The sequence below is a fragment of the Paramisgurnus dabryanus genome, chromosome 6 (assembly GCF_030506205.2).
Source record: "Paramisgurnus dabryanus chromosome 6, PD_genome_1.1, whole genome shotgun sequence".
Taxonomy (NCBI): Eukaryota; Metazoa; Chordata; class Actinopteri; order Cypriniformes; family Cobitidae; genus Paramisgurnus; species Paramisgurnus dabryanus.
The window spans coordinates 24,879,015-24,895,266 of NC_133342.1; the positions used below are offsets into that span (position 1 = coordinate 24,879,015).

Consider the following 16,252-nt stretch of genomic DNA (forward strand, 5'->3'; position numbering starts at 1 on the left):
CAATGCTAGCTAATTATACAGTAGCCAGTCAGAAAAAAACTGAGTACACCTGACTTTTAGAAACCGTGGTCTTCTGCAATATTCATGTTTTACAGTACTTCTTATTAAAATATAGATTTAATAATGTTGATTTAATGATGTGGTAATCCTGGGTTACTCTCAGTAGTAGAGGATTTTGGGAACAATTCAATTAATTGATTTATTTTCAGGGAATTGAAGAGAATGAGCCTTTCTTTGTTTTGAAATATTTTATGGCTATTCATGGCTCATGCGATGAGGTCAGCCCTGTTTAACAATGTCCCATTGAGCTAGTGTCAGTGAACACTTTATTCAGCGGGAAGCTGTAAAGTTTCTTTGCTTTCCTCAAGCACTGCTGCTGTCATGTGCTCTTCTGCTCATTCTTCCAGAGATTTGAGTTTATGCTTGGCCTTAAATTACCATCTATACCACTAACTAGAATGGAAAATGGCCTGTCCGATAGTACGTCACAAGCACATTTTTAAGTGTACGGATGCTAGCTATGTGTTATAGTGTAGTATATTAATGTATGTATGTAGTATATAAGTATATATTACATTTATACAAATGTGTATTATTAGGCATTTCAGTTTTCTCTCATTCTCTCTTTCTAGTCTTCATCCTCCTCGCAGGAGCTGTTGCACCAGCTGCCCTCCCAGCCCACCCCAGATGACCTTCATCGCCTCTTCAAACATTTTAGGAGCTCAGAGAGTGTGACAGACGAGGATGGACAGCCCTCTCCTTTCCGTCCTCGCTCAAGGAGTCTTAGGTCTCTGCTTGTTGAAATCAAAGATTATCTGACAAGAGTCTAAGACTTTTGATAACATCACAGAAACAAAGTTATAACGCTTGCCTAAATCAGTCTAGAAATGTCTTATTTATAGTTGTTGTTTGCATAAGTGTGCATGATTTTTTTTACCATTAATAAATTACACATTGCACCTTTAAGCTACGACTTATTGTTCACATTTTGTATATTTAATTTATTGCTCTGGCAAAACCTGAACAATGTTACCCAACTACGAATAGCAGGCTACTACTTTAGTAAATATTTCTCCAAGATAAACCAGACGCAATGCCTGCATTATATGTTGATCTTGCCAATACCATATTACCCAAATTGTCATCCACCTGATGTTATTGTTATTCATTAATCTGAATTATGTTCTTGTTTTAATTTGTAGCCCTGGGCGAACATGCGGGTCCTTTGATAATGAGATTGTGATGATGAATCATGTCTACAAAGAGCGCTTTCCAAAGGTACTGAGCTTTAACATTAAAATGCGCTTTTCATCATCAGGGACGTGAACCGCACTGTGTGCAATGTCATCACATGTTGTTTACTTTGTTAAAATTAAAGCTGTGGGAAAATTGAGTGCCTTGTTGATCCAGACATAACAAATGACAGTCACCTACGCAGTCTCACAGCGTTTCATCACTACAGGCCACGGCTCAGATGGAGGGGCGGTTGCTGGCTGTAATCGAAGACTTCTCCCCAGACAATGCTCCTCCTCTTGCTGATGGAGTGCTGGGCTTTATTCAGCACCAGCTGGTCGAGATTGTCCGAGACTGTCTGGAGAAATGTACGAAAGGTCTCATCACGTCTCGTTACTTCATAGAACTCCAGGAAAAAATTGAAAATCTGCTCCATGAGGTAAAAACCCATGTTACACCGAAGTTAAAGTAATAATGTTTATTTATTTATTCTAATAACATGGCACCCTGGAATGCTTGATTCTGATTGGCCAGTAATGACGTTACGAGGTTTGTTGTTCCCAGATAGCAGCTGCCTGAATAACACAACCGCATCAGGGTACAATGAGTCATTTGGCATGCAGTTTGATTTTTCAAAAAACAAGAAGACATAATTATTCAATTTCATTAGTTTTAATTAATATTTACTGTACATATATTTACTTGTGTGGCATTTAATAAGCTGGATAACAATATCAATACAAAACAGGACCCCTCCGTTTTGTTTCAAAGTCCTGATCACCCTATCAGGATTCATTTTGGGATAATAACCAGCCCTTATGAATGGTTTTGTTACTATTTGAGTTTCCTGCCATCTGAGCAAATTGGGTACTAGCTTGCTGTATGTTAGATGTTGGAGAACAGAAGAGTTTTGAGACATGGTTTTAAAGTTGAACTATGTCTACTTGCATCTAAGAGGCTGTTTACACTTGGCATTAACATGCGTTTTCGTCGATCGGATCACAAGTGGACGATGTTAATGCCAGGTGTAAACGGTGTTCAAAACGTTTTGAACGAGTCCACGTTCGACCACTTTCAACCACATCCAGAGGTAGTCGAAACCACTTTCGATCGGATCGCTTTGGAGTTGCGGAACGCAATGTGGTTGAATGTGTTCGAACAGCCAAACGCGACCGCCTTCTCTCCGCCCATTTATCTAATCTGAGGTATTAAACACAAATTTTACGTCCTTTTTTGACTTCTGGCGTGAACATACGGTGAATAGCGCTATTTTTTAGTCTTTCATTGATAAAACTACTGCGGGTGTTCTCCGTAGTTTCGTTTTGAAAGCGTGAAAGTTGCGCGATCCTATTTCATTAAATTGCGCTGAAAATTCAGAGAAAGCTCCAACATATAAACGTACAAAACTCTGTGCAGCATGTTTACTTGCTAAACAAGCAGTGGACTCCGACATAATATAAGTTTGCGTCCATATAAACTCATAATTACTCCCGCTCGCGTTTGAATGACAGCAGAGAGACTCGCCCACCGTCTCACAGACCACCCCCTCACAGCATTCAGGACAGAAGCGGTCGAAAGTGGACAAAAGAGACGGATTTAAATACCAGGTGTAAACGTAATGTGTGTCTCTCTCGTCCACTTGTGATCCGATTAACGAAAACGCATGTTAATGCCAAGTTTAACAGCCCCTTAAAAAGAGCAGCACTCGTGCAAGATGCTGAACAACAGTAATGCCCAACATTGGCCAAATCCACAAATTTGCATAATGGCTACTAAATCTACCTTGGCAGACCTGAAATTGTCTAAATTGTTGAAATGGGCAATTGCAACTCTGACTCAGAGCAGTGATTGTTTACCGACAGAGGCCTCATGACTGCAGACACAGACGTCCGACGTTGGAGTTATTTTCCTAATAAGAGGTTTTCCTTTCTGAAAATGACATTCAGCATATGCTGTACCACAACGCTGTGGTCTTTTCATTTGTGGAGTTCCTAGCTATAAAAGGATGTGCCCGTGTTTTTGTTATAAAATAAACTGGCAGCTTTCATTTCTCATACCAAGCCACTGTTATCATATGAGGTTTTGTTAGAACGTGTGCAGCAATATTGCACATTCAGTCATGTCCAGTTTATGAAGGGAAACATGGTTAGTTAGAGCAAGTTAGAGTCTTGTCTTGCCTCCCTGAGGAGCTTTTGCTTCGTGTCTGGAGTCATGAAAGGCAAATAAAGTTGATTAAATTAGGCAAGAGGAAACAAGTCTTGCTATAACAAATTCCTTTTTTTCAGTTTTCAGACAGATTGAGGCTTTAAACGCAAAGGAATAAACAAAAATTAAAACTTTCATTTGTGACCCTGGACCACAAAACTGTTCAATTTTTTTAAATTGAGATGTATACATAATCTGAAAGCTGAATAAATAAGCTTTTAAATGATTTATGGTTGTTAGGATAGGATAATATTTGGGCGAGATGCAACCATTGTGTTTTAATGAAAGTAGAGGGACTCGCCCATACACCATCCCCTCAAAGTAATCAGGGCAGAGCGGATGAAAGTAGACAGGGATGGGTGTGAACGTGAATGTGTGCCTCTCGTCCACTTGTGTGATCTGGTTGATAAAAACGCATTTTAATGCCAGGGCTATTTTAACAGACGTGTTAATGGCTGTTATTTAGTAATCTGGTGCATAAAGATTGCATAAAAAAAAATATATATATATATATATATATATATATATATATATATATATATATTTGTATAAGCTGTGCTTTTAAGAAATATTTTTTATGGACCTGATTTATTGACAATATTTATTTTTTCTGTCATCTTCTGATGCACATCCCAATGGATTTGGTCATTTATTTCTTTCACTTACTACTGAGAACTGATTTTAGCCTCTTTCACACAGTAATACTGGTAAATTACCATGAATTTACCAGAATGAATTTACCAGTAAATACAAAAATGTGCTGGTAAGCTGTTTTAAACAACTTTGGTGAAGAAATGTGGACGTAAACTTCAGTTGTGCTCGACTTTTAAGCAGCATGGGTGTGGAAACGTCTGTAAACAGTCTGGGGGTAAACGCGTCATCTGTTTTAAAACATTATGATTGGCCCGAAGCTGTCAGCGCGGTCTGACGTCGTCCGTTCTAAATGCCGGTAATCCTATATTTTTCGTTCACACATAGCGCTTACCGGTAAATTACTGGTAATCTTACAACCTGTCTTACTGGTAAATTGGGAGCACTGATTTACCGGAATGGTTCTGTTCACACATGATCTGTTAACTGCAATTTGCCAGTAAATTACCAGTAAAGACTGTATGTGTGAAAGGGACTTATGTCTGAGGTGCAGTCCTCCAAACTTCATGCAAAAATGTAGGTTGTTTTGTTGATGGCCTTGTAAAGTTTATTTGCATTGGTATGTGCTTTTTCCCTCAGGCCTATGAGCGCTCTGAGAGTGAGGAAGTGTCTGTTATCGCCAAACTTGTGAAGAAGATTCTCATCATTATTTCCAGGCCGGCAAGACTTCTGGAATGTCTGGTAAGACTGTTGAATTAAAAAAATGTTATTTAATTAATTTATTTCCATTTTATGATGCAAACAAATCGATTCATGTATTTGTATTTTCTAACAGGAATTTGACCCTGAGGCGTTTTATCAACGGCTTGAAGTTGCAGAGGGTCATGCAAAAGTTGATCAGGGCATCAAGACGGATATCCCCAGATACATCATCAGCCAACTTGGTCTCACTCGAGACCCCCTGGAGGGTAAAAACTCATTTTCTTGATTCTTCATTCACCGTCATAGGTTTTGATTTTATATTGATTGATACTCTCCTTTCTTTGAGTACAGAAATGGTGCAACTTGAGCAAAACAACTCGGGCAGTACTAGCAGAGAAATTGATGATGCTGCAGAGGTAACAAAACAAAGCCAAGCCTTGACATAATCAAATTGACATAAGTGTTAAATTGGTTTGTTTACAAGTGAGTTTGGTTTACTTTTTGGTTTCAGAATCGCCCTGGTACCTCAACGCCTCGAAGAAAACCCCTGGAAAGGGATTTTGAGACCATAAAACTCATCAGTAACGGGGCTTATGGGTGAGCTCACACTTGTTGCCGTTTTAAAGGATGTTCATAAACCGGTGAATCTAGATCAGTAGTTTCTCAGAAAAGGTTTGCAGATATGTTCTGGATTGTTGACAACTGGATAAAGACAATGCTATATGCAACTAACCATATAATTGTGCATAGTTAATATTATAGATATGCAAAAAACAATATTTTATTAATTGACTGTTGTTGGGTGTTCTGAACAGCTTGATTTTGGTGGCATTTAGTTACCTTGATGTTTGATGTAAACTCCTGAGGGGAAACTAACTGATAACCAACTGGTCACTGGTTGACTCATATTACCACTCAGCTTTGATCCTAATTCAAGAGTTGACACACAGGGCCGTATACCTGGTGCGGCATCGCGAGACACGGCAGCGTTTTGCCATGAAGAAGATCAACCGGCAGAACTTGATTCTGAGGAACCAGATCCAGCAGGTGTTTGTGGAGCGAGACATCTTGACGTTTGCAGAGAACCCTTTTGTTGTGAGCATGTTCTGCTCGTTTGAGACACGGCGACACCTCTGCATGGTCATGGAGTATGTGGAGGGTAAGTCAGGAATTTCTATTGTGGATGTGTTTTAATGAAACCCCTGTATTTATAATGTTTGCATAACGGATTTAAATGTTTTGCAGGTGGAGACTGCGCAAATTTGCTAAAGAACATGGGTCCATTGCCTGTGGACATGACCAGAATGTACTTTGCAGAGACCGTTTTAGCGCTAGAGTATCTTCATAATTATGGCATAGTGCACAGAGATCTTAAACCTGACAAGTAAGAGCTACCTGATAACAAAAGCTTCATATCCTGTAGATATAATGCATTCATGGTGTGATATATTTTTTTTCTTTTAGCTTACTCATCACATCAATGGGCCATATTAAACTGACTGACTTTGGTCTGTCTAAAATTGGTTTAATGAATATGACCACAAACATGTATGAAGAACACATGGAGAAAGACACAAGAGAGTTCTTTGATAAACAGGTCAGTCTTCATGCAAAAATGTAGGTTGTTTTGAAGTGGTTTGGCAATAATGAAAACTGTCATCATTTACTCACAGGCCTGTTGTTTTCTACAGTATTGTTTCATATGAAACAAAGATGTTAGGCAAAACGTCCAAACAGACATCAAATCTTACTTGCTCTCATGTAAAATAAAACTTCACTTACTGACAATATCTCCGGCTCTTCATGTGGCAAGTTTGAATTGATTTATAAGATTGGGATTATATTATGATACTTTATAAACCTCTGTGGTTTACAGAAGTTGAACTGACAGGATGGTGAGTAAACGATGACTGTATTTTCCGTTGTGAGTGAACTGTATCTTTAAGAAGTGTCTTATGTTGTCTCACAGGTCTGTGGCACTCCAGAATACATTGCACCAGAGGTGATCTTGAGGCAAAGTTATGGAAAACCTGTGGACTGGTGGGCCATGGGCATTATACTGTATGAGTTTTTAGTGGGCTGCGTCCCTTTCTTTGGAGACACACCTGAAGAGCTCTTTGGCCAGGTGGTCAGTGGTAAGAATTAAACTTATTTGCTCTCATTTTCTATTCAAAATATGAATTTGTTAATGGTGCTTGCTAACGCATCACTATCATGGGGAGACCCCTTAGTGGTTCTTCAGAAAATGTAAAAATTTACTTTCTTATTCGTGTAAATTCATCTCGCTTCACAGATGAAATCGAGTGGCCAGAGGGTGATGATGCACTGCCTGCTGACTCTCAAGACCTTATAATAAAACTGTTGAGACAAAGCCCCTTGGAGCGCTTGGGCACTGGTGCGTGTTTGCATGAGGCATATTTTTGGCAAAATCTGTGATGTACAGTACTGTGCAAAGTCTTATGCCACCAACAGCAGACTCCATCCATATTTATTTTTCAATTTATTTTATTGAGATACAAACAGAAAATACAGGAAATATGTCCAAAAAACACATCTTGAGCAGTTTTTAGCAGAATTAGGATTTAATTTTATTTTAGGATTAAGAGATCCTGCAGTTTCCTGCTATTGCTCAAGTGGAAGGGGAGTTTACCCTAAAAAAATTTTTATACAGTTTTTAATACTATATACACATTTCCTTTATTTTCTGGATGTATTCTATTAAAGAGACTGAGAAACAATTATAGACGATTTCAGCAATAACAACATAAACAAGTGGCTGTCGTGGTCTGCACGTAACTTCTGGTAAACTCTGCTAAAAATAAATAACAACAAAGTTCTTTAACCGTAGTTTATTTATATAACAAGCAAAAAACAACAACACATAGATAACCTTGGAAAACATTTGTTATTTTTGACGAGGCATTTGTTCAAGAGATCAGTTTAGCAACTAGTCAGACCATAAAATCACTATAACATTGCAAAAACAACATATCTAATTCTGGCATGGTGGCCTAATGCTACGTACACACCAAACGCGGGGTGTGATTACTCGCGGTATTTAACCTCGTGTCATGCAAATTTTTTGCTCCAGTTGAATATTTTCAACTTGGGCGAAGACGCGTTTAAGGCGAATAGCACGTGTTTTCGTAGTAAACGCGCCGCCCATATCGCGTCTTTGCATTTACTTTGTATGTAATCTACACATGCAAATTGTTGAACTCGCGTCTAGTGTAAACCTACAGTAAGACTTTTACACAGTACTGTAGATATCCACCATTATGGTTTTTAATTTAGGGGCTGTTTATACAACAACGTTTTCAACAAAAACTGAAATTTTCTATGGGTTTTTTCAACAACGCTGAAATTGCGAACTTTTATAAAAATACTATTATCAGTTTCGTGTAAACAACAAAAATGCTAACCTGTAAAAACTAGCATGTGACTTGTACTGTCTACAGCAGTGGTCTCCAACATGGTGCCCATATATAATGTAATGTAATATAAAAAATATAAAAATATAATTTAAATTTTTAAATAAATAATTTTAATTTAAAAATAATTTAAATATAAAAAAATAATATAATTAAATTGTATGTTTGTAATACTCAAGAAACCAAGTTTATGCATCTCACAAAACGCTTTGTAGTCCAGGTTCACTTGTAGAAATAAACGTATTTTATCGTCCGTCCAAACAAAACTGCTTGATGCTTTTGCCATCATGATTGTTGGTATTTACCGCCGTTGTGATCGTTTGTGCTTATCTGCACAGGTGTGTAGTGTTTCTATATAAAGACACATTGCCAATTTCTGGACTGGCACACGTTATACAGCATTTTTGGTTGTTTTTTGCATACCTGTGTGAATTGGGATCGTTTTGACAATGTTGTGGTGTGCAAAACTTGCAAAGGAAATTTGTTTCAGTTTTAGTAGAATTGTTTTTGTGCAAAGACCACTAAATTGTATAATATAACATGCAGGTGGAACAGCAGAAGTCAAACATCACCACTTCTTTCATGGTCTGGACTGGAGCGGACTCTTGAGGCAGAAAGCAGAGTTCATTCCACAGCTCGAAACCGAAGACGACACGAGTTACTTTGACAGTAGGTGGCTCCCTTGTTCTAATGAGGATCTCTAAATCAGATAAATAATGCAGATGTAACCAAACCTTCTTTTCCTTTGCTGTTCCCAGCGCGTTCTGATCGCTACAATCACTCTGAAGAAGACGATGAGACAAACGATGATGACTCTTATCAGGAGATCAAGTTCTCTTCCTGCTCGCACCGCTTCAGCAAGGTGAAACAGCTGAATGTGCATAATGTTATCTTGTGGTGACGCCTTTCAATCAGTTGATGGGTTAAACCAGTTTTTGCATTTTGTAATTAAGCAGACTATCAATTTATCACATGAAGGGTCAGGTTTTAACTTGGTTTTGTAATGTGAATCAGGTTTACAGTAGCTCAGAGCAGCTGGCTTCTCCATCCAACTTGAGCTTGTCGTCTTCTGAGCGAAGCTGCAGTGAAGAGAAGGATGACAGATGGGATGGTCATTCATTGCTCTCTCCAGGAGACTCCCCCAGACAGAGGGCAAACAGTGAAAGGAAGCAGGACGGCCACAGGGGCAGGTAAATAAAAAAACAGGGTTGTGTCTGGATGGCATACTGTAACTTACTAGTAGTACTATTTTTGGAGTATATAGTATGTGTAGCAAATGCAGATTTTTTTGCATGTATAGATTTCCTAAATGTTTCTACATTTTAAAATATGTAGGGGCTACAAGAAATATATGTAATATCCCATAATGCAGTGTGCTCAACATGACCTTCCATTTGCAATATTTTGAAAGAAATTAAGATGCCCTAAATTATAAAAAAAAGTAAAATTTTATGACATTTTTGTAACATTTTAAGTAGATAATGTAACTTGAGTGAGACGTTTAGCAACATTAATATATATTATGGAATATTCCTAATGTTTTACTTAACTAAATACAAAAAAATACTTTTAGTTCTCTTTAACTTTTTTAAATCAAAGTTTGCTTTGTATCTCTTGTTACTCAGCCCTAGCCCAAGGCCTAGAGCATCATCCAGTTCATCCCAGCCTGAGAGGGGCGCTAGTCCTCTAATTTTGAACAGCACTCAGAGCCTTGATGCCATGCCACTCTTTGCCTTTCCTGAGGATGAAGGTCAGAAATCTTTTAAACTTTTAAAAGAAATCTTTTTAAACTTTTAAAAGAAATCTTTTTAAACTTTTAAAAGAAATCTTTTTAAACTTTTCAAAAGAAATCTTTTTAAACTTTTCAAAAGAAATCTTTTTTTAATTTGCCATTTTGTGAAATCAAATTGCAGTTAAAGGTATTGCGGAGGATTTTCTTTTTCCGGGTGGATCATCAAGACTATTGGTCCTCCTAGTTGTCAATCAGTAGTGTTGCGCAATTGCATTTTTTTAAAAAGTAAAGAAGGCTGTTCTTTTCTAAAATGCGAGAAAATCCTCTGCTACACCTTTAACTAATTGGCCAGTAAATGCTCAATATTTTATCTTTTAGAAGGACTTGTATCAAATCTTCGGCGAATTCGTCTGCGCAGCAACTCCACTGGAACTAGGCCTACCAATCGCAAGGACCACAAGGGTCCACGTCATCTTGGGCTCCAGCAGGACACACCTGAGAAGCCAAGATCACCATTCACATGCAAAGTCCCGAAGTCTGCGTCTGTGTCTGGCCTTTCTCTTATCGTATCAGCAGGTACAGGAACGATGTATTCATTCAGATCACGTCCCAGCTAGGGCTGTAACGATTCCTATAGTAACTCGAGTAATTCGAATAAAAATCAATGAGGCAAATTATTTGCCTATTATTATTTGCAAATTAAAGGGGACAGGGAATGAAAAACCATTTTACCTTGTCTTTGTTGAATAATGGTAGTCTACCCGCATTCACGAACATACAAAAAGTGCTAGACATGCTAAACATCTCAGTCTCATAGAAATTCCTCTTTCAGAAATGTCAGCCAGAAAACGGCCCAATCTGAAAAAAATGATGTTTATGACATCACAGGCATCTCACTGCCCGTCCACTTTAAAATAATTGGCTACATTTTTTGAGTGGCAGCAAAGTCAGCCAATCAGTAATGAGATTGCAAGTTAACCCAGTAGGGGGAGCCAAATAGGTGCAAAACCACTTGTTTAAAATCCCCCACCCTTATAGAGCTATCTGAGAGAGGTTTTTAGGAAGCTTCTAAGGCATTACAGACCCAAACAAAAAAAATTGTCTACATGTCACATCACAGAACAAGGATAAATACCCCGTTCAATCATTCTATGTCACCTTTAAATTATTCACATTTTTAACCTCTGCAGTAGCAGTGCAGTGATTTCTATTAATCACTAAAATCAGTGAAATTTCTATTACCTAAAAAAAAGGGCTTGTGCTTAAGAGTTTAGAAGTCTGTATGCATCCAATTTTAGCAATATTATTGATTCGGTGATTAAAAGCATGAAAAAAATTAATTCAGTTTAAGAGGCCAGTATTATTTTCTTTTGAATAATAAGGATTGTTCTGTATCAGATAAGAAATACTTTTTATTTAATTACTCGATTAATCGATGGAATAATCGGAAGAATACTTGATTACTAAAATAATCGATAGCTCCAGCCCTAGTCCCAGCATATGATACCATCACACTGATACCAACTGAAACTACTGAGATTAAAACAAAGAAGTAAAACCGGTGGTTTCGGGACAACACCAGACAGTTGTGTGGAACAGAGAACTGAAAAAAATACTCTGAATTGTAGAAATATTTCTTAAATTAATAAAATTCTTGGTGTTATGTATACATTTTAAGTATGGCTAGCACCATCGGGACTATGAGCTTATGTTTTTCTTTATCACTGTATAGACGACATCCCCAGTGCTATCCAGACAAGCCCCATGTCTTCGCACTCCCTCTCCTCCAACCCATCATCACGGGACTCTTCCCCCAACCGAGACCTTTCTCTCAGCGTTAGCAGCCTTCGTCCTCCTGTGGTTATCCACAGTTCTGGAAGGAAGTATGGCTTTGCACTCCGTGCCATTCGGGTCTACCTGGGGGATACTGATGTTTACTCGGTGCACCACATGGTGTGGGTGAGTATTGTGGAGGCTGTTTAATGTACAATCATAATGAATAGACAATTAGGGAATAAGACTACACTTTATTGCATGGTAATTTGTTGGATATCCATATTTAGTCCTTTTGGCAAAGCATTGCACTTCCAAAGTCAAGGGTTTCGTTTCAGAGGAATACACAACTTGGAATAACATTGCTTTGGATAAAAGCGGATGCTGAATTCATAAATGTTAATTTAAAAGTAGTTAGTTTAAGCTATTTATATTTGACCTGTTTATACATGTGTCGTCATTTATCTAGAGTGTTGAAGATGGCAGCCCTGCTCATGAGGCTGGACTGAGGGCTGGTGACCTCATAACTCATGTAAATGGAGAATCCATCCAGGGTCTGGTACACACTGATGTGGTGGAGCTTTTACTGAAAGTGAGTTCAATCTGGATTTATCATTGGTGGATACAGTAAAAAAAAATGGGATTTAGATATTTGAACATTTCATTTTTCTTTATAGAGTGGAAGTAAAGTGGCCCTGCAGACGACTCCTCTTGAGAACACCTCCATTAAAATCGGGCCTGCAAGAAAGACCAGCTGCAAGGGCAAAATGGCACGACGCAGTAAAAAAAGCAAAAGGAAAGAGGGTCAAGACAGGTTAGAAAGATGTCTCATAGTATCTTGCCAGTACACTTTAAGCATGATCCAAAAACTCAACCCTGAACTCTGTGTCTTTTCTAGCAAGCGCCGCAGCCTTTTAAAAAAGCTCCCAAAACACAACCCAGGGATACAGAACAGTCGCAGTTTTTCGGCTGGGTTCCAGCACTCGCCTAATGACAGCCTGTCGGATTCCCCAACACCAAGCCTGTCTCCTGGGCCCAACACTCCATGTCGAAGCCCAGCTCCAGATCTGTCATGTGGTACGTCACTGTCATTGCAGCACCTGTAGGAATACACCAGTTTTGCTGAATTTATTAATCTTATCCCTTAAATAAATAAAAAATTTAAGTTAAGAGAATAGTAAGTAAATAAAATATAGAACGACTTGCGCATTCATTTTTTTATCTGAATGTTATTTACTTTATTCACAGATTCAAATTCTCCACAGAGTTCCTCACCATGCTCAAGCTCTCCAAATTCACCAATTCCTCAAAGTCGACCAAGTTCTCTTCATGTTTTGGGATCTAAGATAGGCCTTCGCTATGGCAAACAAGGCCGTTGCAAGAGCACCAATAGTATCCCCCCTTCTCCTCTTGCTTGCAATCCCTCTCCACAGCCTCTCTCTCCACAGTGTTCTCCATCTTCCCTCACTGGGACTCCTAAAAGCCTCCACTCATTCCATAACAAAATGATGTCCCCACCAACCATTGTCAGACAGACGGTGTGTCCTCGCAGTGCAGAATCCCCCCGCTCGCCACTGCTGAACAGGGTTCAGTCATCTGAAAGGCTCTCCGGAGAAAAAAAGGCCTTCTCCTCTCAAAGGCACACTGTAGAGGTTCTCCAGGGTGATAGTGATGAGCTTGAGTCACAAAGTGACATTGCCTCAGGTTTTGTGTGTGTCGGTGACCATACCAGACAAGGGTTGTATCTGTCTGGTCAGCGAGTGAGGGACTTGGACAGATCGAAGGAGGTGGTGGTTATGAGGAAGCTAAACTTGTCAGAGAGACGAGATTCGTTTAAAAAGCAAGAAGCAGTTCAGGAGGTCAGCTTTGATGACTGCGATGACAAAGAGGTCATGATATCGACTCCAATTTCATCTCACACCTGTTTCAAAGCTGCTTGGATTGGCTCGACGCAGACTGAGGGAATCACTGAGACTCCAGAGAAGACCACAACCAGCAAGCTAAAGGATAAAAGGGGAAAAGATGAAGCGTGTTAGACTTGAAAACTGTGAGACTCGTATGAACAGGTGCTTCCAGGATAACATGACCAGAGAATTTGTTTAGCATTATATATTTGTTAGTAGAAGTCATTCACCTGCCAAAAGGTCTTTTCTAAGATGAACTTGCTTATTTTTTTTCCGGTAGCACAATGAACTTTTATAGATTTGTGGTAAAGTTTATTTATTACATTTGAAGGTAGCTTGTTTTGAGAGGCAGTAATAGAAAGGTCATACAATAGGATCATTTTTTTTTTCAAGAATTTGCACATGTATGGTCCTGCTGAGGTTCTTTTCATTCTCATTATCTCTTTTTCCATAAACACCAGTGTCGTATGGCTCAGCCTGTTATGTCCAATTTATCTTAAAATTTCAATTTTGACATTTTCACACACATGCTTGCATTATTGTAGCTGTTTTGTCAAACTGAATGTACAAAATTTCACCTGGCACACCAAAAAATGACTGGTAAGAAACAACTGGGCCTGTGTTGGCATCTTAGTGCATCATGTTTACACAATTTTTGCAACATTCTTCTTCTTACTTGTAAAGAACAAAATGGCTTACAAAGTCTAATTTGGTAATTTTGCATTTGTAATGTTTTGGAACCGGTATGTTGCAGTGTTGTACTGAATTCTGTTTACGTATGTAATCTTCAACCCATTTAAACGGTGGTTTTATGATTTTCAGTGTTTAATCGTCTGAAAGCTGTGTTAAAGGACATTTCCACAACATCTGCGTGGATGTGTGTTTTCATCACTAGCCTTTATAAAATGCCTTATTCCTCCGCATGGTTACCTTCCACAATGTTGACAATTGCGTGTCCAGTTATACAAAATTATGAAAATGACTCTTAATTTTCTGTATAATTATTTGCTTTAAGTTTCTTTTCCGATTCATTAATCATAACTATAAAGATATGTTCAGACATTTGTGAATTTTAACTTGCACTCCCTGTCTGACTTGTCTTTTTCCTCATTCTGTACCAGTGTGGAGTTATTTCCTCATTCACATGCTACCTTAAATTGTCTTTGCGGTACTGTGGTGGTATTGTTTTAAGTTGCATTTCTGTATTGTACATTTTTCAAGGGTTTCCTTAAACAACCAGAATTTAAAGATCTCACCCCTAACTGTATGTACATGTAAATTTAACAGTGAATAAACAAGTATATTTACTTTGTGCTTATTGTGACTGCATTTTTTTTATAGCACAGGCCGTTCATGACACTGCTTTTAACCTGTATCTACATTAAGTGTTTGAGATTGAGAGTTTACTTCAGAGCAATGCTTTGCCGAAAGGGAATTCCAATAATTCATAGCTATGAATAACTCTGTTAGATCACATTGGCACTCATTGGAGGTAACTTCCTTCAACTTTGGCATATTTTAAATTGTTGGGTTTAAAGATAATATTAAAAGGTTACTGGAATAGAGATGCTTAAAATAGAACTGGTGTTTAAAACGCTACAATTTCTTTAATTATAATTCTAGTAAATTATCTGGTGCATGGATTAGGTTATATATTTTAACTGAAATTGTCATTTATGGTCATTTTTAACACCCAATATGTGAAGTGTAGTGTTGGTGAAGCATCTTTAACATTCTACACAGCAGGGTGGCGCAATGGTGTGTGCAAGAAATATGCCGCCTACATGTCCTAGCCGAGATTTACGCTTTCGGTTGTTTTCGGCTCATTCCGCTATTTTCCGTCCCGATTTCTGTAGTTCTCACGCAGTCCTGCTCGCGAGCTGTGCGCTGGAAAATGGCAGTTCGGCAAGTTGAAAAGATTAGTGCGGAATGAAAAGGAAAAAGAAAGCAGCACTGTAGTTTAAAGAGAGAGCAGATGGGAGTTAAAAACGCGAGGTCAGCCTACAGTTAAGAGCGCACACTCGATCCGAAGGAAAATCTTTCAAGGCTTAGCAACGACTCGCCACTGGTAAGTTTTCCCAAGTTTTGCACATTACGTTACTGTACTCCACGACAGTGGATGGTTAGCAAGCAAACTTGAGTCGCGGAGAAATGGTGCAGTCGTTTTAGAATCGTTTACTTCTTACTAATAAATAAACGTTGTATATGTTTACAAAATCTCGAAATAGGACGGCGTTTTCGATTTAACGGCCGACAGAAACATTCGAGCTAATATGTTTGCATGATGCACGAGCATGTTCGCAGATACACGGCTAACAGCTTGCGGGAGCTCTGCGCGTGACGACGCTCGAGCAGTTTCAGTGTTCGGTGCCAACGGTCGAACTTCTCGAATCGAAACGGTTCTGAATTCGGATCGTCCGTCCGTCCGTCGGTCGCTGTTTATATATTCGAGGCCTGTGTTCTTCAGCATTTAAGTTAGCTTCTGTGTTTGTGTATCTGAAGTCAGTATAACTTCTAAAATAGTTTTAAAACACACGCCATTTCTGAAACAAATTACTGCCAACAAATTTAATGCTGAAGTCACAATAAAAGTACGAATACGAATACTCGCATAAAAATGAATTGAAGTTGAAAATTTGTTATAATGTCACATCTGTGCATTGAACGTTTCAGTTAACGTT

General features: G+C 38.6%; 2 protein-coding genes across 5 annotated transcripts in view; both read left to right on the top strand.

Moving 5' to 3' along the window:
• The window catches only part of mast3a (microtubule associated serine/threonine kinase 3a), a 29,928-nt gene extending 15,045 nt beyond the window's left edge, over positions 1 to 14,883 (top strand). For 3 of the 4 annotated variants that reach the window (XM_065276305.2, XM_065276302.2, XM_065276304.1), the window contains 22 exons: positions 633 to 787; positions 1,203 to 1,278; positions 1,463 to 1,672; positions 4,669 to 4,770; positions 4,865 to 4,997; positions 5,083 to 5,147; positions 5,243 to 5,328; positions 5,682 to 5,890; positions 5,977 to 6,115; positions 6,196 to 6,328; positions 6,701 to 6,866; positions 7,025 to 7,126; positions 8,709 to 8,831; positions 8,921 to 9,024; positions 9,177 to 9,352; positions 9,788 to 9,912; positions 10,273 to 10,470; positions 11,627 to 11,853; positions 12,137 to 12,259; positions 12,345 to 12,481; positions 12,566 to 12,744; positions 12,916 to 14,883. In XM_065276305.2, coding sequence (XP_065132377.1) covers positions 633 to 787; positions 1,203 to 1,278; positions 1,463 to 1,672; positions 4,669 to 4,770; positions 4,865 to 4,997; positions 5,083 to 5,147; positions 5,243 to 5,328; positions 5,682 to 5,890; positions 5,977 to 6,115; positions 6,196 to 6,328; positions 6,701 to 6,866; positions 7,025 to 7,126; positions 8,709 to 8,831; positions 8,921 to 9,024; positions 9,177 to 9,352; positions 9,788 to 9,912; positions 10,273 to 10,470; positions 11,627 to 11,853; positions 12,137 to 12,259; positions 12,345 to 12,481; positions 12,566 to 12,744; positions 12,916 to 13,703 — 3,756 coding nt within the window. In that variant the 3' untranslated portion in view covers positions 13,704 to 14,883. The remainder of the gene's footprint in view (positions 1 to 632; positions 788 to 1,202; positions 1,279 to 1,462; positions 1,673 to 4,668; positions 4,771 to 4,864; positions 4,998 to 5,082; positions 5,148 to 5,242; positions 5,329 to 5,681; positions 5,891 to 5,976; positions 6,116 to 6,195; positions 6,329 to 6,700; positions 6,867 to 7,024; positions 7,127 to 8,708; positions 8,832 to 8,920; positions 9,025 to 9,176; positions 9,353 to 9,787; positions 9,913 to 10,272; positions 10,471 to 11,626; positions 11,854 to 12,136; positions 12,260 to 12,344; positions 12,482 to 12,565; positions 12,745 to 12,915) is intronic. The other variant, XM_065276303.2, reaches the window with a different exon arrangement.
• A 528-nt stretch (positions 14,884 to 15,411) lies between these two features.
• pik3r2 (phosphoinositide-3-kinase, regulatory subunit 2 (beta)) overlaps positions 15,412 to 16,252 on the top strand; it is a 37,780-nt gene continuing 36,939 nt past the window's right edge. The window contains exon 1 of the mRNA XM_065276306.2: positions 15,412 to 15,639. The gene's annotated coding sequence lies outside the window, so the exon portion shown is untranslated. The remainder of the gene's footprint in view (positions 15,640 to 16,252) is intronic.